General features: G+C 36.6%; 1 protein-coding gene across 3 annotated transcripts in view; it reads right to left on the bottom strand.

The window, feature by feature from the left end:
• Positions 1-21827, bottom strand: part of LOC126760352 (serine-rich adhesin for platelets) — a 95813-nt gene that overhangs the window by 36445 nt on the left and 37541 nt on the right. For all 3 annotated transcript variants that reach the window (XM_050475933.1, XM_050475934.1, XM_050475935.1), the window contains exon 2: positions 11128-15401. In XM_050475933.1, the coding sequence (XP_050331890.1) occupies positions 11128-15401 (4274 nt within the window). The remainder of the gene's footprint in view (positions 1-11127; positions 15402-21827) is intronic.

Below are 21827 nucleotides of genomic sequence, written 5' to 3' on the forward strand. Positions count from 1 at the left end.
AAAAAAGGAACGAAAAGAAAGCATAAAATGTAGCATGAAATATAGAATTAGTGCCGTTAAGTTCAAAATAAACAGTGAAAGAGTAAAGAAAAGCGAATTATGTGAAATTCCATAACGATTTGAATGGCTATTAAAGAATTGTTGGCAGCAGACAGATACAGATTGACATACAAAAAACACAAGTAAAAAAATGCGAATGATGAGCGATGTTTAAAAGACGAAAAGGAATGCAAAAAGCTAAGAATTTGCAAACGATTGTGGCAAAAACCAAAACGGGAATGTGAAAAAAAAAATAAAAATAAGAAAAAAAATATGAAAAAATATGAAAAAAAAAGAAAAAATATATGAAAAAAATATAAATAAATAAATAAAAATCAAGCAAAAAAGGAATAGAGCTTAAAGAAAACTCGAAGATGGCGTCAGAGGTGAAATAAAATCCAAGAAATACGGTATGCATGCAAAAAAGGTGAAAAAAATACTCAAACATAAAAAATGTGATGGGAACGGAAAAAATAGAGCTGAAAAATATGAAACTGCTGGAGTTTAAAAAACTAAATAAAGCGCAAGCGAAGAGTGGTTAGAATATGCCAAAATATGCGTGATTTTTTTGTAATTGGCATTGAAGACCGGCGTTATTGACAGCAAGAGTTGAAAGTCAGCAAATCAAACAGGAATGCAGCGGAGAACGGAGAACAAAAAAACATACATAGCAAGGGAGAACATTTGGTTGTTGCAAGTGAGACCGAGTCAAGCCGGTTTTTAAGTGTATATTGAGTGCGCACAGAAGCCTATTGGACGGACATACAATCCACAAGAAAATATACAAAGGTGAGAAGAGAGAAATGGCAAAGCAGAGAATACAGATGGGGAGAAAATTATTTGTAAAGGAGCGAGCAAAAGTTTTCAAATTTAAATAAAGAAAGGAGGAAGAGAGAAAAATGTGAATAAAAAAGAAGAGTAAGGTAGAAATTAAAAAAAAAAAAAATAATAATAATAAGGAAAAGTAAGACAGGAAAATACGAAAAAAGAAAAAAAAAGTGAAGGGAGGTAAGGTATAAGAACAATAACGAAAGAAAGGTGAGGAAATAAAACAAAGGAAAAATAAATAAACGAGAAACGCCAGGTGAGAAGAGAGAAATGGCAAAGCAGAAAATACAGATGGGGAGAAAATTATTTGTAAAGGAGCGAGCAAAAATTTTTCAAATATAAATAAAGAAAGCATACAGATGGAGAGGAAGTTATTTCTAAAGGAGTGAGCAAAAATTATTGGAATATAACAAAAAGAAAGGAGGAAGAGAGAAAAATGTGAATAAAAAGGAAAAGTAAGGTAAAAAATTAAAAAAAAAAATTAATAATAATAAGGAAAAGTAAGGCGGGAAAATACAAAAAAAGAAAAAAAAGTGAAGGGAGGTAAGGAAGAAAAAAATAATAAAAATCGGAATAACGAAAGAAAGGTGAGGAAATAAAACAAAGGAAAAATAAATAAACGAGAAACGCCAGAAATTACAAGTGAAACCTAAAAAAATTTAAATTTCTGAAAATTTCAAAATTAAAACCTAAAATTACCAACTAGATGCCATAACTGTGATAACAATATAACTGAAAATAATTGCAAGTGAGAAGAGCATCATAAAACCCCATAAAAAATACGAAAGAAGCAAAGAACATAAAATCAAAGCGCACTCAATAAACCAGCAGCTGTTGTCGCCACTAGAGTACCCCACAGGCGCAAATCGGACCTGATGCAGTCGCAAAAAATATGTTTTTCGCAAAGCGGGCTTCTTACGTGCGACCATGCGGTCTGCTGTTTGCGTATTTTTGTATTATATGCAACCATACCAACTGCGTAAGCTTTTTATGGCATTCAAAGCGCAAGTAAAATGAAACGCAGCGAAAGGGTTGAATTTCAAGTGTCAGCCGGCAAATTACGGAGGCAGGCAGACAGGCAAAAGTTACTGACAGCGCGCCAGAGGCGCAGTGATTATGACAAAAGGGCTCGCAAAAATCTTTTTTAGACAAAAAAGACCAAGTAGAACGCTAGAAATGCTTAGTTAGCTATAGCTAATGACTTTTATAGACTACACAACTCGTGTGGCGCAAGTAAATGGCGTCAGCAGCAATTGAATGAAAGAATTAAAAGAAATTAAGAATAATAAAGCTGTGCGTTAAGCCGGAGTCAAGCTGCCTGCCGCCATAGAAACAAATTAGTAAAGTCAATAAGACAATTATTGTAGACGAAACGCAGAGTTGCAAGTAAAAGTTGTTGCCAACAACAAAGTGTGAAGCGCAGCAACCGGTAGATTGCTTGTTAAGGAATGTGTAAAAGTAGTTGGAGTTAGAGGTGCGGTGCATGGGTTAAAAGCATGAAATGAAAAAAGAGTGATGCCTGAGAAAATATAAAGAAAGCACGAAAAAGCGCTAAATTGCTAGAATTGTGTAGAAAACAAGTTTAGGTAGAGAAATGAAAGGCGGTATTAAATTAAATAACGGCAACAAAGCGGCTGTTGGTCAGTCGGCGGTTAGTGCTGACCACGCCTCTTATTACTTATATACCCTGAACAGGATACAAAATAGTGCTTTAGTTTTTGAGCTGCCGTTTTGAAATTTTGCGCACGTCTTTTCCCTCTAAGCAGCTGCTCTTTTATCGTAAACGCCGACTGACCAATCAAAATCCAATTCTTGAATGGAAATATTTTTCATTTAACGAGATGTTTTCACGAAATTTGGTATAAGTTTTTGCCGAAGTTTAAATCGGACTGTAGCTTATACCACACGTACAAACCGATCGTACAAAATCACGTGCTTGTATGGAAAAATTGTTTAATTGTCAAAATATCTTCATAAAATTGGGCATAGATTACTACCTAGGGCAGCGCTACAAACTCTGACAAATTTGTGCACGTCGGACCACTATAGCTTGTACATAGCTGACATATGTATGAACAGTTCAGGCTACAAGAAATGCAGCTGTCTAACAGCTCCGGTACATACTTTTTTCTTGTTTTTGTTGTTTCTTTGATTGTACACTGATTCCATAGCCTTAATCTGCCTTATAATGCTTAGTTTACACCTAAAATATAAACCTTTGACAAAAGCTATAGAATCAAAAAAAAAAAACTTTTAATAAATAAATGTTATAAATTAACAGCGAGCGTAGAAAAATGTAGCATGTTGGCTTTAAAAAGTAAAAATAACAATAACAAAGACCCACAGCTCCAAACAGTAATCAAGTTGAAGCACAGAAAACTGGTTTCTTGTGAAAACAAAAATGACAACACCATACAACAGACCCGTGAAGATCGTGGAGGGGGAGTATATGCATGTGTATAGAAAAATCAGGCAACAAAACCGCATTCTGAACGGGTTTTATGCTGGAAGCAGCAGGCGCTATAGCAACAACAACAGTACACTGTCGTAAATAGAGTTGCCAACTGAGGCCAACATGCTGGATTTGTAGTAAAAATGCGCTCAGCAAGTTGGCTACAACAATAAAGTAAGTACAAATGTGCAAGAAGTTCTGACTTTTTGCTTTTAATTTAATTACACTGCAATAGGAGCAAAAATATTTATAACAGCAACAAACTGAACAAAACCCTACAGCGACAACACGCTGAACCAGCAAAATATACAAAACATACATAAATTGTATGACAGCAGCAGCAGCGAACAGACGCCGAGCAGAGCTACGCCTTGACAGCAAAAAACTCGTTCGGCATTTTATTGTACACGAACTTGGAACAAGTTAAGTTCAACTCGAAAAACTCGAAAACTCGCCAAAGAACATAAACATAAAAAATGCAAAAAAAAAAAATAATACAAAAAAATAAAAACAATAACTTTAACAACTCTGTAAGTATAAGCTCCTGCTAAGCAAAAGCCGCAATCACTAACTCCGAGCGGCGCAGGTCGTACGCATTGGACTAAACGACAGTCTGCATATTTAGTTTATTGTCTGCAGGCGAAAAAAGGCGACTAAACATGAATTTATGACTACGACAAAGCTATAAGCAGGCGCGTCTTCAAAGACGAAGGCAAACGAAGTGTCAAAGCCGGAGACGAAAGCGTAATATGACTGTAAGATGAAGAAGATATGAGAAACAACTATTTTTAAGCGTCTACAAAAACATGCAAACTGCTGCGACAGCATTTAATAAATACCTTGACCTTCAACAGTGGCAGGAAGTTGAGAAAAAGGGTTTCATCGGTAGACATAAGTTAGTAAGTAAGTGTTAACCCGTTGGAATGCTGAGTAAATACATAATTACGAAATAATGACTCGGTCGCTTTGAGCGTATATCTTTAGGCTATTTTAAGACTTTTGAAAAGTATGTAAAGTCTATTGTAAATATATGTACTATTTTCGTGCCATATTGACCTGAAGTCGCTGTCTGCAGGTTAAATATTGAGAAACGAAGAAAGTCCTGAAAATATTGCATATCTATTTGCAAGCGTGATAATTGTGAGAACTGTTAGTCATTCAACGATGATTTGAATTTCCCCGTTAGGGTGTTTTTGGTGTAAGGTAATAATGACAGCATAATTTGATTATATTTTGTAAAAGAAGTACCCGTTTAGAACCAAATATTTGCTCATTTTAACACTTCGTGACGCCAAAGGTAAGTTGCAAAGTGTAAACATCACATTATGGAAATAAATGAAGAATTTAACAATCGATTCCGGACGAAACTCTGAATGTTTGAGATCACATTTTTGTTTTATTAAAGAGTTATACAGCTGAATTCAATAAAAAAAGTATTTCGAAAACTACCTTACCTTTTATCATTCTAATGCTATTCAATTATAACAGAGTATTGTATTTGGAACACTTGTTTGTTCGATTTGCCACGTGAAAAGGTTTGAATAATGAGAGAAAATATATCAGACTCTGATAATTATGTGATGTCCACTCGGCAAGATTTCAATAATTAAAGAATGAAAATAGATCAGATCTTGAGAGTCTAGTTATGTTCACTTGGAAAAGTTCGAATAATGAAAGAAAATATTTCAGATCTTGATTATTCAGTGATGTTCAATCGGAAAGATTCAAGTAGTGATAACAGATCTTGATAATCTAGTTATGTCCACTTGGAAAAGTTCGAATAATGAAAGAAAATATTTCAAATCTTGATTATTCAGTGATGTCCACTAGAAACTAGTTACGAATAATGAATTAAAATCTATCAGAAGTTAGATAATCCAGTGAGGTCTTATTAAAAACTAAGATTATAGAACCAGGATGACCAGCCCAGCGCTGTAGAACAAGTATCAATCAAATTAGTAGTACATATGACTCAACCAATAAAGCTATAAAGTTGTATGTAAAAAATTAATCAGTCAGCAATTCGTCGATAGCCGATCGATTTCGCCGGAACAATGTTGTTGAACTAAGTGCAAAACAAAATGTCTAATCAGAAAATCAATCCTTAATGCCCACCATAATTGAATTTGCTCGTTATTCATAAAACGAAAACATTTTTCGCGTATTTTTTGTAGCGAATCGAAAATACGCGAAAAGTTCTTTGTTCCGATAGAGATATGAAATAGAGATATATATGTATGTACGTATAAATTTATTAAAGCTTTAAGCATAAAATCCAAAAGTTGGCTGAATAAGATATGGGTACACAAAATTCGGCGCACAAAGCCACGCACACAAATATTATATATACATATACATATATACAGAGATGTAGTGCACATTAAGCCTGCAGGAATTTGCGATAAACATTGCTTTGTTTGCTGTGCGATTTTGCTAAATTTACGAAACTGATAAGTGCAACTCGTTGAAAATTTTATGAATAAGCGCTGATAAGCAGTGACACACACAACTGCACAAAATTGTAATGTTTTTAACAAAATATTCTAAAGAATTGGAGTCGGTAGAGGCAAAAATATTTTTGGGGTGCAAAATTTGTATGATATGTATGCAAGTTTGCCACGAAATTTGTGGACCTAGAAGAAACTGTCGTAGACCAACCATAAAACCATATGTACATACATAAAACATATATATGTAAGTGACCAGCTGAGTCGATTTAGCCAATTCCGTTTGTCTAAGCGCGACCTGGTCTCACAGTTTTTAAGATATCGATCTGAAATTTTGCACACATCCTTTGCTCCCCAAGAAGACTCTTATTTGGCGTAACCGCCGATATCGGACCACTATAGCAAATAGCTGTCATACAAACTGATCGATCCAAATTGTGTTCTTGTATATAAAACTTGTTTATATGACAATATATCTTCACGAAACTTGGCTTAGATTATTTTACAAGACAACAGTACAATCTCCGAACGAATTGCTGAGATCTGACAGCTACAGCATATAACTGTCATACAAACGGAACCATCCAAAGCATGTTTTAATATATAAAACTTTTTTATTTGGCAAGATATCTTCACGAAATTCGGCATAGATTATTGTCCAAGACAACCCTACAATCTCCGAAGAAATTGTTTAGATCGGCGCACTCTAGCATATAGCTGCCATACAAACTGACCTATCTAAGTCAAGATTAAGAACTTTTTATACCCTTTTGTGCCAAAAAAATGCATGTGTGAAGGGTATCATAGCTTCGAAAGTTAATAGTTTTTCTTGTTGTGTACTTAAGATTATCCACAAGTATGTATTTATATCAATGCTGATTAGCCGCATGATTGGTTACTCATGGCACGTAAGCAAACAAGTAAATATGTTTGTACGTATCTAGTAGGTAAATATGCGCTGGTCGCTGGAAAAAGTCTAGCCGAAACAGGAAGAAACACTTGATTTCGGTATATACATATTTTTTCCTACCAAAACACATTGCGTTTCTTTGTCTCACACGCAAACGCACATAAAAATATTCCGTCTGACAAATAAAGCATATAAGGAAATAATAAAGGAACACATATGCTGAAAACCGCGTGAGCAAACACCAAAACACGCATACGCCGATATATAGTATTTATTTACCTTAGGTATCTGTACGAATATGCATTGAACGCGAAGCATTTCTTTCCTTCCGTTCAAGGTAAACAACATAAATAATGCTTAATAACTGCGTCCCCTGGAGCGGTATCGTGTTGAAAAAAATGCTATTTAAGCACACACACAAACACACGCATGCAATGTTGCACAAGTGTTAGTGCGCTGAGGGAAGGGAAGTGCAGAGAAGTATAAAAAATCAGCTCTGACCAGCTGTGGTTGCTAGCTTTAGTTAATGCACTGGCATATTGGCTGCGCTCGAGTGCAAAAAATGTAAAGCAACTTATTGACAAGAAAAGATAGCGGCATATATGTGAGTTAACCCTTAAGTAGTGCAGCAAATAATAAAACACCTTTATGCAGAAATAACCAGATGACTCACAAAAGACACTTGAAGCACAAATGATACTTGAAGAGCAATAAATAACTAACGAGTAAACAAAAGGTAAACAAAATTTGAACGAGTGCGGATTACTCAGAAGCTTGCATTAGAATGCAAATTAATAAATTCAGAAGAAAAGTACGACCCTACAATGCTTTTGATAAATTACGTTCGTAAAAGTGAATGCATACTAAGCCGAGTAAAATGAAAATTAGCTAAACGAAATTTCCCAACGATCATGAATTTAATAAGTTAGATTAAATCGAAGCTTTATGCGAAATATTTGTATGATCAGTAATATAAAATTGTGAAGTGATCGTAAGTAAAAATAGAAAATTGTGGTCTTATAATGTTTATGATGTTTAAGCGTTCAAAAAGCGAATGGATTCTAAGCCGAAAGTAGGTAAAGAGTCTCCTAAGAACATTAAAAGACCTACCAGAGAAATTTTTCTAAGCAATTGTTTAGAATCGTTCATAAAAATGGAGCCAGGATTAAAGGTTAGGAGCAAAACATTCCAAAGATCAACTCACGATCATCAATATTGAAGATCGGTAAGAAAATTGGAATGTTTTTGCAAATCATAAAAAAGCCACGAGTTGCAAAAGCAAAAGATTGTGCATAGTTCGGCAGATATAAAAATTCGAAAGATCGATAAAGTTAAATAAATATCTGGCAAGTACAGGGCATCATCAAAAACAAAGAGTGTGTAATGGTAAATCGTGGAAAAAATTATAGGAATTTTCAAATAATCTACTAAAGATCAACCAGAGTAAAGTATCAAACGATCAAATGAGGATTAGTAAAATAAATTAAGGTTAAGAGTCAAAGAACGATCGATAAACAATAGGAAAAAATCTGAGAATATTGAATCAAGATCACTAAACCAAAATAATCTTTTTATCGAGGACAAAAGTGGTTTCTAACAATAATAAATCGTCCACAACTACCAAAATCAGCTTGAACATTTTCAGTGTTTAATTAAAGAACAAGAAAAGGAACAAAAAAAGTCCGAAGAGACTACTCTGAAGCACATTATTTTTTTAAACTTGCAATCCATCGTTCATATGTAAAACACATTGAACATTTAAATTACTAAAATTTATTAAAAGATTCACAGAAAACTGGTTTTTGGGCATTGAATAGCTAAAAATAATGGAATCGCTTGTCAATCCAACAATTAAGCTTATTATTTAGGCAAATTGATAGATTCTGCATTTAAACCTTAAAGATTAGTGGATATGAAAGATTGCTGAAGAGTTAGCAGACAAAATAAAAAAAGTGAAAAGAAACATGTTTTAGACTTTCAAATCAACAGAATGATACTTTGTGAATACATAATTTGAATATTAAAAGAGAAAAAGAGAAATTTAGAGGCAGAAAACATATAATACTAGATTATTAAAAGAGTAGAAGGGAAACTATGAACAAAAAATATATAATATTTGGCTATTAAAAGAGAAAAAGGGAGATTTAGAGTTTGAAAGTATATTTTTCGATACAATTTGAAATAATCCCAGCAGACAAGTTGACAACTTGAATATTATTTTTTTAAATATGATTGAGTAATGAAAACTGATTGAAACCAGATTGAAATTGAGCACAAAAGAACGACGGCGGCAAAGCTAAAAATAGATTTGAAGCTAAAGCATTGTGCAAGCTTTGAGTGCGTTAAGCTGCTTAGTTAAGAATGTGGACAGCAGAAGTTATTTTAAAGTGGTTTTTCAAGAATTCAGTTATACATTTGGTCATTAATCAGCGCTGATTTGGTGCACATACATATATACAATTAATTAAACTGATAATATCTTGTTTCGAAAACTGAGTGAGTGTTTATAATAAATCATAGACCAACTGTAAATGACGAAAGAGATTTATTGTTGCCTTCTTAACAACATAGCATTCACATTCGTAAAAAAATTTCAAGCACATACAAAATATGAAATTAAATGCAACTTCATGCCTAAAATTGTTAGAAATCATAAGTGATCTTCAAGCTATCTTATAACACGATCACTTAAGTGCCACATTGGACATAAGAAAGGGATTAACTGCGGCATCAACAAGCATCCACTTGGTGATCGTATTGAATATCAGTGTTCTTAACGTACAAGTTCATTTTATGATATGAGCCGCACGTGTAACGAAGAAAAAACCATCAAGTGATCGCGCGCTTATAAAATTTTCAAAGCAAAGTGACTCTTTAAATTGGTTGAGCCGTTCAAAGAGATTATTCTGTGGTATGCGGTAATATAATATTCGGTTTTTTGTACATACTAAAATTTTATGCATAAATTTTTGTAATAAACTGGTTATCTTAAGCTATTTTTAAAGTTGTTGTGGTTGTAGCAATGCGGAAGAAGGAGAAGTAGCAGTAGAAGCGTTAAAGGCATGTTTTCTCGATTATATTCCATTTCTTTTGGCTGTTTGAATAACTGATTATTTTCGATTAACTGATAATTTTCGATTATTTTGAATGTTAAATTTTTATTAACTGTTAATTTTCGTTTTTTTAATGTTAAATTTTTTAACTGAAGATTTTCGAGTTTTTTGACTGTTAAATTTTTATTAACTGTTAATTACGTTTTTTCCAGTTAAAATTTTTAACTGAAAATTTTAGATTATTATATTCGATTAACTGTTAATTTTCGATTTTTTTGACTGTTAAATTTTGATTGACAATTAATTTTCGCTTTTTTTAGTTTTAATTTTATTAACCGTTAATTCAAATTTTTAAATTCAACAGTTAAGTTAATTTTCGATTTCTACTGTAAAAAATTTTAACTATTAGTTTTAGATTTTTTAGTTTTAAATTTTTTTAACTGTTAATTTTGAATTTTTAATGTTAATTTTTTATTAACTATTAATTTTAGATTTTCTAAAATTTTTTTAATGGCTAATTTCGATTCTTGATTATTATTTCAATTTAGTTAAATTTTTTTTTACTGTTAATTTTGTTTTTTTTTTTTGTATTAATTTTTTTATTAGATATTAATTTTATATTTTTTCTTTTAAAATTTACGTTTCTTGATTAATTTTTTTTTTACTCTTCAATAATTTGTTGTATTTATTATAACTTTTTCAAAACGTTCGAACTTTAAACTTATCGCTCATTATCTTTATTTCTTTCTTTCTTTAATTTCGCTTAAAAGCCTTGGCCACTAAGCATGCAGATACTTCATTTTTACACTGGTAAGTATGGGTTAAAAACACACATACACATGTGCATGAATTTTTTGTATGTGTGTGTTGTCTTTCTTCAGCGCGAAACTTCACTTTATTACCGAATTCACTTCACTCTTTCGCTTTTATGCACGTTGCAGCACACTGCCAGCTTCATGTTGTTGTTATTGTGTTTTGTTTTTGTACAACTGCTATTGCTATTTATAAATTATATATATTTTAAGCATATACATATGTACATATGTATATTCTTTAATATTATACACATATATGTATATGCCTTTGTTCGCTATAACTTTCATACACACACATGCATACGTAGACGCGCAACTTCGTTTCTTTGGCAGTGTGCGCTGCTTCTTTCCACATTACACGTCCTCACTTCTTTTACTTGCTATTCGCTTAGGTTTCTTTCTTCCAGCACTGCTGCTTTGCACACACTTCTATTTATTTATTTATTTTTTTTTTTTTAATTTCTTTCTATTTCAAACCATGAAGCAACTTTGTTCACTACTTTTCGCGTCTGCTGCTTCCACTACTACTTCTTGCTCACCTTCCCTACCACACCACTACGTTTACGTAGGTCGGTACACTCACCTTGGGCAATTCACGTTTTCTGCGAAAGATCACACCGTCATTCTCAATATAATCGGGCACCTCTTTGCGATTGGAGAAGTTGAACACCATCGATGTGTTTTCCTGTGGCACACTCGGTGGTGTCTGCCGTTTAATGCGTAACGCCCATAAGGGACTATTATTAGCGCCGGGCGCTGCCGCATCGAGCTCGTTGAAACCGGAAGTGCCAGAACTACCGCCAACAATTGGCGTTGTTGACGACGTAGCGCCAGTGTTGTTGGACTTATGACCGGGCGCATTGGTATTTATCACGGTATTTAGACTAGCATTTGCGGCATGCTGTGCGGCGGGTGAAGTGGCATTGTTGCTGGCGTTGACCATTGTGGCTGTTATTGGACTACCATCGGCTAAGGCGACGGTTTTCTTCATCTCATTTATACGATTCTTTTCGATTTCGCGGCTCGTCAGCGGCGGTGTGCTGTGATAAATTGAGGAATGTGTTGCTGTGGCGTTGTTGGCGCTTGTGGGCGTCGATGACGTGTTGTTGTAAACGTTATTTTGCTTCAATGCTTCCAAATGTTGTTGCAACAATTGTTGTTGATGCGAAAAGCCGGAGTTGGCGGTGTTCGCGTTGGCCGCTTGTTGTGCGGCTGTGGTGGTGGGTAAAGGACGTATGACCCCGATTTGCTTACCAGGTGCAGCGTTCAATACCGATGTGGGTATATCGGGATTCAAGTTTGTTGTTTGCGGTTTAGTTTTTGGCGGCTCAACTGTTGATTTGCTGCCAATATTCGTTTGTCCACTGCTGCCAGCGAATTTGAATTGTTGTGTTGTGCCCGCGCGTGCGATATTATCGAGTGCTGTACGTGTTATACGTTTAGTGGGTGCGGCGGCGGCAATACCAATCAGTCCGTCGTCGTCGTCGCTAAGATCACTACTAATAGCGGCGGTTCCTGCTTGTGCTGTATCGGGTTCTACGGCTGACTCGCCGCTAGCGCTAATACCAGTACCAGTGCCCGTGCCCGCACGATCATTATGCTGTTTCGTCGGTGCTGCTGTTTTGTTGTTATTGCTATTTTCGTTGCCTTCGAGGGCTGCGTCACTATCGCCCGCCGCTTCACCCTCATCAGCGCCACCCACGAGCTGGCTGCTATTGCTAGCATTGTTGTCGTTGTTTAACTCGCTGCTATTGACGAATTCGTTGTCGCTGTTGGTTACTTCGAGTGCCGAGTGTTGTGACTGCTTATTCAACTGTGCTGGCTGTTTCGCCTCCTTTGTTGTTATCGTTTGCAGCTGTTGTTGTTGTTGTTTATCGGCAGCGTTAATGCGCAGCTTTTCGAGCTTTTTCGTTAAAGCTGTCACTGGCGAATCGACGACCCCATGCAATAACGATTCGCTCTTTTCCGTTAAAAGCTTATGCCTTGGAATGATATCGGGTGAGTTCTCTGATAAGCCGCCGGCGGCTGCGACGTTTGAGGTCGCAGCTTGCGTATTTCCAGTCACAGCCGCAGAGGCATTGGCAGCAGCTGCGGCAGTGGTTTTGCGCCCTAACGGACTGTTGAGCAAATCATTAGCGCCTACAACTGGTTTGATTAATGGTTTCGATAATAGTGGCGAATTTAATTTCTTGGTGGGACTGAGCGGTGGTTTTGGAAATACTATTGCAGGCTTATTCTCCTTAATAATTGTTTTGTAGGTTGCCACTTTGCTGGCGACTTCACCGGTGCCGTTCGTGCGATTTGGCCCGCGTCCGCGTCGATTGGCCGTCGCTTCGAACTTCTTCAATGTTTGCTTTACCAAATCTGGTGGCGGTCGCTCGGTATCATCGATCACTGAGGTTAAACGCTTCGGTGGCATTATATCGGTGCCGAGTATTAGACGGCTGCGCGCATTATTTATTTTATCCTCGATAGTCACACAAGTCGGCTGCGTTGCCGCATAAGTCGAACCACTGCCAGAAGTGAAACGCTGTGGCTGATAGCTAGTGCGATTGAGCGCCGCATATTGCCAAGGTGAACGTTCACAGAGCAATGCTTCAACCGAACGCGCGCGTTTTAACGAATCATTACCGCGTTTGACGTGACGCGAACGCGGTGTATCAGGCGCCGCGACGTTGGCTGACGATACCGCGTCGCCTGCGCTACCGACCGGTGCCGAATTTAGCAAACGCGTGCCGTTTGCAGCAAAAGCGTTTGCATTTTTCTGAAATGTTGTTGTTTTTTTGCTGTTTTCTTGTGTAGCAGCGTCGCCACCGTGCTTTAATATGCCACCCTGTGTTTTCAATTTCCGTTCAGTGTTTGGTGTCCTATCCGCATCAGCGCGTAACTCCACATACTCCTCGTCATCATGTACCTCCACATCGACGGCACCACCGCTGTCCAAATCGTCTTCAGGCTCATCCTCATCGTGCGCATCGTCACGATCAAGTAAATTATTGAGGCTAGTAGCGCGACGCATGTTATCCAAACAATGGCGCTCCTTTTCCATAGATTCGCGAAATGCGAGACTAAGGTAACGGCAACGTAACTTAGACACAATACCTGGACCATAGCTGAGATCCTCGGCCGGATCGAAGTTAACCTCGTCCGTTTGGCTGGGCGGCTGTGCGCGACCACCGCTCAACGCTGTACGCGCACATGTACCACCGCCACCAGCGCTAATCATCTGTTGATGATTGTGGTGTGTGCGGTGCGAATGCAGTTGTCCATGATTACTACTTGGTTGTGTCGTTTTCTTCATTTCCTGCACGGCAACCATTTTCTTTTTGATTGCACTTGCAGTGGGTGCCACAAACGATTTGGTTGGCGAGCCTGAGTAGTTGGTGCTTGTCGAACCAGTTTCACTGCCGCTTCCAGATTCCTGCGCATGCGCTGCTTGCGACTTGTATTTCAGATAACGTGCCGTAATATTCGATTGTGTTGCGGTGCTCGGTTGCGCGCCGGTCTGCTGCAGTTGTTGATGCTGCTGCTGTTGATTCTTTATGAACTGATTATTGTGTAGTTTCGAAAAGATTTTTCCACTACCACTAACACCACTGTTGTTCTGCTGTGGGATCACGTAATTCGAGGGCGAATACGAGCTAGTTGAAGCGCTATAATGTCTATTGTTGATTATTGTGGTATTTTCTTGTGTTTGCACTTTGGTTGTGATATTTGTATTATTATTAGACCCGGCCGACGACGACGTTGACGTACCGCGCTGTTCCGTGTACGTCCGTTCGCGTTCGTTCTTCGAATGAAACTGTTGCGATTGCTGAGACTGAGCCGCTTGTGCAGCGACTAGCTTGGGCGATAGTGGCGACGCTACACTCACACTCGCTTTAGTTGGCGAACCAGACGTTGTGGATGGTATTTGCCTGCCAGTCGTTGCATACATTTCACCACCGCTCTCGGCTGCCGTTGCTCTGTGTATTGTTTCATTTTCCTGCTTTTCGTCTGCCATACATTCTTCGCCATCGCCATGACCACTGCCAGCGGCAACAGCTGAGACGTTATATGGAGTGGTGGTACCATCGTCGATACCGAAGTGGCTACCGCTGCCGCCACCGCCGCCGCCACCATCACCACCAGCTGTGCTCTGCAGCTCCGCTCTCAGCGCCGCTGTGCCAGTTGTACCTGTTAGACGAGTTGTTGTGCTAACTCTCTGCTCGCTCGCTAGCTGATTTATATGGCCCGAAACGGATTCTTTGGCTGCAGCTGCAGAAGCATTCTTCACCGGTGAATACGCTGATCTTTGCTTTGGTATTGGCGCTATAGTTTTGTGTAGTGGTGTTATTGTTGTTATACCACTTATTGGTGGTGCTGTTGTTGTTGGAGACAACATTTGCCTGCGTGTATCCCAATCGTTGTCGCGATCATCGCCGCTCTCACGATATTCTTTGCCCGGTTGCGGCTGTGTCGTGTAATGACCCCCGAGTAGAATTCTTTCAGACTTTTCTTTACTTGGCGAGCTATTGTTGCTGCCTGCTGGTGAATTGCGCTTTGATGCGCGCGGTATTGGTGAAACAATTGTGCCTGCGGCTGTGGGAGATGATGCTGCGGCCGTTGCCGTTGGCATTTTCATTATCAGACTCATTTGATGTTGTTGCTGCTCAGCTGTGATTACCGTTGCATGCTTTTGTTGGTATTGGTACAGTTGTTCTTGCTCCAGTTGATGTTGCTGTTGTTGACTAGCTGTTAGTTTGCTCACTTTGGTTGTTGTTGTAGCTACTTGATTTGCGGACTTGGAAGTGACCGCAGATAAGTCTCTGGTTGGTGTTACTGATATTGCTGTTGTTGTTGTTGGTGAAAAACCATCTGTAAGTAGAGAATAAAGGTAAATTATTGCGGTTATTGTTTAAGGCTGAGTCAATGTCATGGGCAAATTTTCTTTATAATAAATCGGTGGATTTAAAATTTATAAAAATAAATTATAAAAAGATAAATGAAATAATATAAAAAACTTAAAAGAAAAAATAGATAACTCGAAAAATATAATAAATAATTTTCTTTAATTAAAATTAGAACACATAATTTTTTTAATTAAAAATAGCAAAAAAAAAAAATATTGTTAAATAAAAAAAATCACATTTATTTAATTAATAAACAATAAAATATAATTATAATAATTAATTAATAATATCATACAATTTAGAAAAAAAATTAGAAACAAGAAAAAATAACTAAATAAAAAATATTACAAATTTAATTAACAAAAAATAAAATATAATTATATAATTTAACCATAATAACTAAGAATATCAAAAAATAAAAGAATTAAAAAAATTTATAAATTTATTTTGATTGAAATAATAATAAAATAATATAAAAAAATTAGTATAAGAAATAAAAAATAATAATAACTAATGAAAAAATATTATAAATTTAATTAATAAAAAAATAAAACATAATTATAATAATTAATTAATAATATAAAATTTAGAAAAGAAAATTAAAAAAATGGAAAATAACTAAATAAAAACGCTTCTAAATTTATTTACACAAAATAAAATATGCATAATTAACTATATTAACTAAAAATGTGAAGAATTCATCTAAAAATAAATAGAAAATGTGATAAATAAATAAACAAAAAAATATTAATAAATTTAATTAATGAAAAGATTATTATCAGTTAGGCATATTTGAGAAAATTCTCCTACATTTTGAAGACGAACCGGCATAAGATTATGTAAGTCTATAAATAGACATATTTTTTATTTAATTATTTAGAAAAACATTTAAAAAAATACAAAAAGTGCGTTTTTCCGACTTGCAAATGAGTAAAACACCTTAAATTAAAATCAGCATTTTAACCATCAAATTTTAATACGTCCTTTAGTCTCAAAATAAACGACCTTCATTATCTCATCATTCACAGAATCATACTTCATAAACAAAAACAAAGAACGCGTACTCATAATATAGCCATTAAAAAAATATCACTCAATCAATGGGAATTTGTATGACTTTTCCGACTCAATGCATTTTGCAATGTTGAAAACGTTACAGCAATATTGTGTTTTCCATTTACACATGCTCTCCCATACGATATAATTTCCACTGCTCTCACATTTCACACATAATGACTCATAACACCCAAACCGCTAACCAAATAAAGCATTCGTACATAAACAACTACAACTGCGAAAACCAACATAACATTCGTGAAAAAATTATCGCGCTTGTTATTTTTTTCGCGACGTGCTGTCGATAATTATGCATAAACATATGTATGTATGTACGTGTGATTTATGACTGCTCTCATTTCATGACTTTTCAACCCCAGCAAAAATTATTCATGCAATTTTCATCACCATTTTCGCTATAAACAAGCTTATTTGGGCTTTTTTGTGAGTGTGTTCGGCGGCGGTAATTCATGAATGTTTGTTCGCGCATTTTGTTATTGGAAAGACTTTACACCCTTAAAATGCGGTTTATGACAGTGTGGCGCCCAGTGTTTAAAAGCAGCTCGTACTTATGAAAATACACATAAGAGTATGTTCGTTGAAAATTTGCAGCGTAAACATGACTAATATCGATAACATATAAAGTTATTTCAATCTAAAGCAAATATATTCATTCAGTTTACGTATTAAAACGGCGACTGTGATGCTTTTATGCATAAATAAACAATAAATTAATAAAAAAAAAAATTACATCAATTAATTCAAAGAAAGTGGTCCGATCTGAACCATTTATTCGGTAGTTGTATGGTACCATTGTTTTTTAAATAAAAGAATTCATGCAAAATTTTGTAAAATATCTTGAAAATAAAAAAGCTTTCCATACAAGCATGTGGTTTTGATCGGTAATTTTGTAATGCAGCTATATGCTATAGTGGTCCGATCTTAAAAATTTGTTCAGAGAAGAAAGCGTTGTCATGAATGGTAATCCATGCTAAATTTCGTGACGATATCTTGTCAAATGAAAAAGTTTTACATACAAGCACTTTGCTCCGATGTTTCAGTTTGTATGGCAGCTATATGCTAAAGTCGTCCAATATCGGTCGTTCCAACAAATAAGCAGCTTCTTGGTGAGGAAAGGATACGTACAAAATTTGGGATCAATATCTCAAAAACAGAGGGACTAGTTTGCGTATATACAGACGGATAGACCGACGGACAATGCAAAATCGACTCAACTCGTCACGCTGATCATTTATATATGTACATATATATTTTTTAAAAGGATTCCCGATGTTTCCCTCTGTATGTTACAAACTTCCTCGCCAGCATAATATACCCTGTTCAGGGTATAAATGATATCGATAGTTGTCATATTTTACACATTTCTTAGCACTCACACAAAACTACTCACCACAGCTGAAAATAATAAATTTCAGACATTGCCCATTCATATTTCGCACATAACTACAAACATATGTATAAATTTAAAGTAACAACAATTAAATATCAAATAAATGTGTTTGATTGAAATGTGGAATGTATTGCCACAATTGTTTTCGGTGCCATTCTTGCTGCGTTAATATTTGTTGATATCGATTTCTTCCAACCATTATGTTCTTTTTTATTATTGTTATTTATTGCATTGCTTAGCTGATTTCAAGAGCAGGCAAAACAGGCGCACAACAAAAAAGCAATAATAATTAAACCAGCAGCGGCGACGAAAAGCAAAACAAAGTCTAATTAAAATCAGTAACAAAAAAACGACAAATATACGGAATAACAACAAATATACAGAACGAAGAATTGCTGATAACGTGTTTAGTGACATGAGTTGCCAAACATACTAGAAATGTGTACATATGTATGTAGTGCAAGTAGCAGAATGCCGCAATTAAATGCGAGTACAAGAAGAGAGGTGTGTACACACTCTTATGTCAAAGACACACAAATGACAATCAGCTGACTGCAAATGCAAGTTTTAAGAGCAAATAATCAATACGCAATGGAGGATGGAGTCATGTGTAGAAGTTCACGCAAGTGAGGAAAGTTCTCTGATCGCCATTCACTTGGGAGTGGCCAGAAACGATTCTTTTACACATGGCTCAAGCAGCTCACTACTTCCGGTCTTTGACCAAGTATCCTCTGGGTAGCCTAAGAACATCCGTTCGAAGGCGAGCTAATGTGAGAAGGCGAAACATCCCCTACATAGGGTTGTGCGCTGGGTTTGGGACCCGCCACGTAAAAAAACTATACCAATGAAAAGTAAGCGACAGCCTCGGATGAGAGATCCCCCTTTTGATGACGACCATGGCAAGCGAAATAAGGATCCAACGCAGGATTGCTCTTGCCAACAGGTGCTACTTCGGACTGAGTAGGCAATTGAGAAGCAAAGTCCTCTCTCGACGAACAAAAACCAAACTCTATAAGTCGCTCATAATTCCCGTCCTGCTATATGGTGCAGAGGCTTGGGCGATGACGGCAACCGATGAGTCGACGTTGCGAGTTTTCGAGAGAAAAATTCTGCGAAAGATTTATGGTCCTTTGCGCATTGGCCACGGCGAATATCGCGTTCGATGGAACGATGAGCTGTTCGAGATATACGACGACATTGACATAGTTCAGCGAATTAAAAGACAGCGGCTACACTGGCTAGGTCATGTTGTCCGGATGGACGAAAACACTCCAGCTTTGAAAGTATTCGACGCAGTACCCGCCGGGGAAGCAGAGAAAGAGGAAGACCTCCACTCCGTTGGAAGGACCAAGTGGAGAAGGACCTGGCTTCGCTTGGAATATCCAATTGGCGCCACGTAGCGAAAAGAAGAAACGACTGGCGCGCGGTTGTTAACTCGACTATAATCGCGTAAGCGGTGTCTACGCCAATTAAGAAGAAGAAGAATCAATACGCAATTTTCAGTTTCGGTGAGCAAAATATCTCGAAAACGCCTGGACCGATCAATGTAAATTTTCACAAAGACTTTTTACTTGATTTGTTCGGTTATTTAAAGTAGAAAAATGCTGCTCACTGCCTGACACATTTTTTTCAGAGCTCCTCCTGAAGATCGGTTACAGATTAAAGGATATGGAAAATTGTTCAAAATAAATCACTGATTATTAAATAAAGGCACTTTCATAAAACCACTCGTTACTCTTGGCAAAAAACTGGGACTGTCGATTTTCACAAGCTTATCTTGAGGCGAATTTTTTACCAGCTATAGGCAGAAACAGGTAATAATCATTTGTTGCCAGGTAGATACTTTAAGATGGATGCATAGAAACCTATAATATCACCTATATAATCACTTGTTGCCAGGTAGATGGATGCATAGAAAGATCCGAACTTCCTGGAGCTTCTGACCAGTCACCACCAATGTGTGTGGCTTAGCGTTCTCTTGATGAGACACAATTGCTCTTCTCTTAGCGACAACTGACCGCTTTTGGAAGCATGCTTACTCCAGACGGTTCAATTATTAGCAGCACAGATCTGAAAGAAGAGCTTTGCTGTGCAGGAGCACGTCATAGTAAATGATTCCCTGCCTATTCTACCAAACACATGGCAAAACCCTTCTGGACTGTCATTCTTAGTTTGGTTACCGTTTGTGCCGCCTCGCCACTGTGCGACTACGACCGTTTTTGCTACACTTATGTAGGTTTTTTGCGCTCTGCCTAATATCTATTACTACTAATGTTGAATATAGTATACCGAAATGTTGAAATCGGGCAGTTGCTGAATATTTCTCGATCATATCGAATTGAATAAATTGAATCGAATTTAAATTAAGATAAGTTTTCGTTAAAATAGTTAGTCTTTAGGTTAATCTGGTAGGCCAATACGCCACACCTAGACCAGTTTGGTCCTTTGCGATATCAGATGGAGTTCAGTTGCTAAGTCTACAAGAAGTAGTCATCGTTTAAGATTTCAACAGACTCTGCGTTCTCACTTTCGATACCTCCTCCAGCGTATCATACCGTGGGAACCCCAAATGCTTTCATCATAGTCTAGCCAATGCAGCACAAGTGCACAAGAGATGATCCATTGTTTCCCTGGTGCCCTACTCTAGATATTTCCTGCAGTCTTCACGATCTGTCAGCCCCACCAGACAGTGACTAGTTAGAATTCCCATCATGTTCCTATAGTCTTTTCTATCGAGTGACAATAGTAATTTTATTTACTTACGATCTACCGTTTTGCAGTTTTGGACCCAGGTAGCTCGTTTCATCGGGTCTTGATTTTCTTTACCGTGCTTCTGTCAAGATCGTCGTATAGACAATGAATGATGAATATGGTATACAACACAAGTATACAGGCAACTGCAATCGGTTAGTCAGCTTTACTTTTTTCCCTTAAATTTTCGCGTAAAATATAGCAATATTTCGTAAACATTTTTCCAGAACTGTTTGCAGTAGAAAACAATTAAAAAAAAGCGTTCTCAAACGTGACAAAACCGTACTTGATATCTACACATATATACATAAGTATAACTAAATCAAGCATGAAGCTGACTCATATTGCTGAGGCTCATACTTTCATATTGCCATTATTAACATTGCTCTTCAATCAACCTTTTAACATGTTGCCTCTGTGTCGCACAAATCAATAAAGGGACAGACAATGTGCAACAAAGCAGGCGAACAACAATCAACCCTGTATATGTTTGTGGAAGATGACAGCTGTTTCTTCGACTTGACGCAAAGCCTTACAAATATATCATCCACAAGTCTATGACACATAACAATAAACTATATTAATAACAAAACATTATTGTATGGGGTGGTGGTGTACATATGCGAAATTGTAATAACAAAAACTTTGTGGGGTGTATAAACCGTTAAAGAGCATGCACATTTGTCGGTGTGTGTTTGTGGATGGTATGCGGTGCGCTGTAGTGTGACAGGTCAGTGTCATCATCAATTGTTATGAATTAATACGGCACAAAAATCCACTTTTTTATTGACATTTTGTGTTGGCATTTAAATACATACATACATATGTGGGCTATGAAATGGCAGGCGGGAACGTAGGCAATTTTTAAATACATGCATGTGTTAAAGCTATTGAGCGACTATTGTCACATTTAATTATAGCTGGTATTTCAGCTGTTTGAAATATGCATGACAAAAGCAACACTGTGCTATTGCAGCGTCTGATTTGTTTCGCTTTGAAAATCAATAGCAGCTATTTTTACAAGCATTCGATTCAAGTCTTTGTATGAAAAATATCAACAAAACAGTTCAATAATACAATATTGTGGGATTTTTTAAGCAATCTACTATGACAAAGAAACACTGTCAGTAATCAAAAATACGCGCTGCATAAATAAAATTATTTACAAACACA

This window comes from Bactrocera neohumeralis, chromosome 5, assembly GCF_024586455.1.
Source record: "Bactrocera neohumeralis isolate Rockhampton chromosome 5, APGP_CSIRO_Bneo_wtdbg2-racon-allhic-juicebox.fasta_v2, whole genome shotgun sequence".
In the NCBI taxonomy this organism is placed as follows: Eukaryota; Metazoa; Arthropoda; class Insecta; order Diptera; family Tephritidae; genus Bactrocera; species Bactrocera neohumeralis.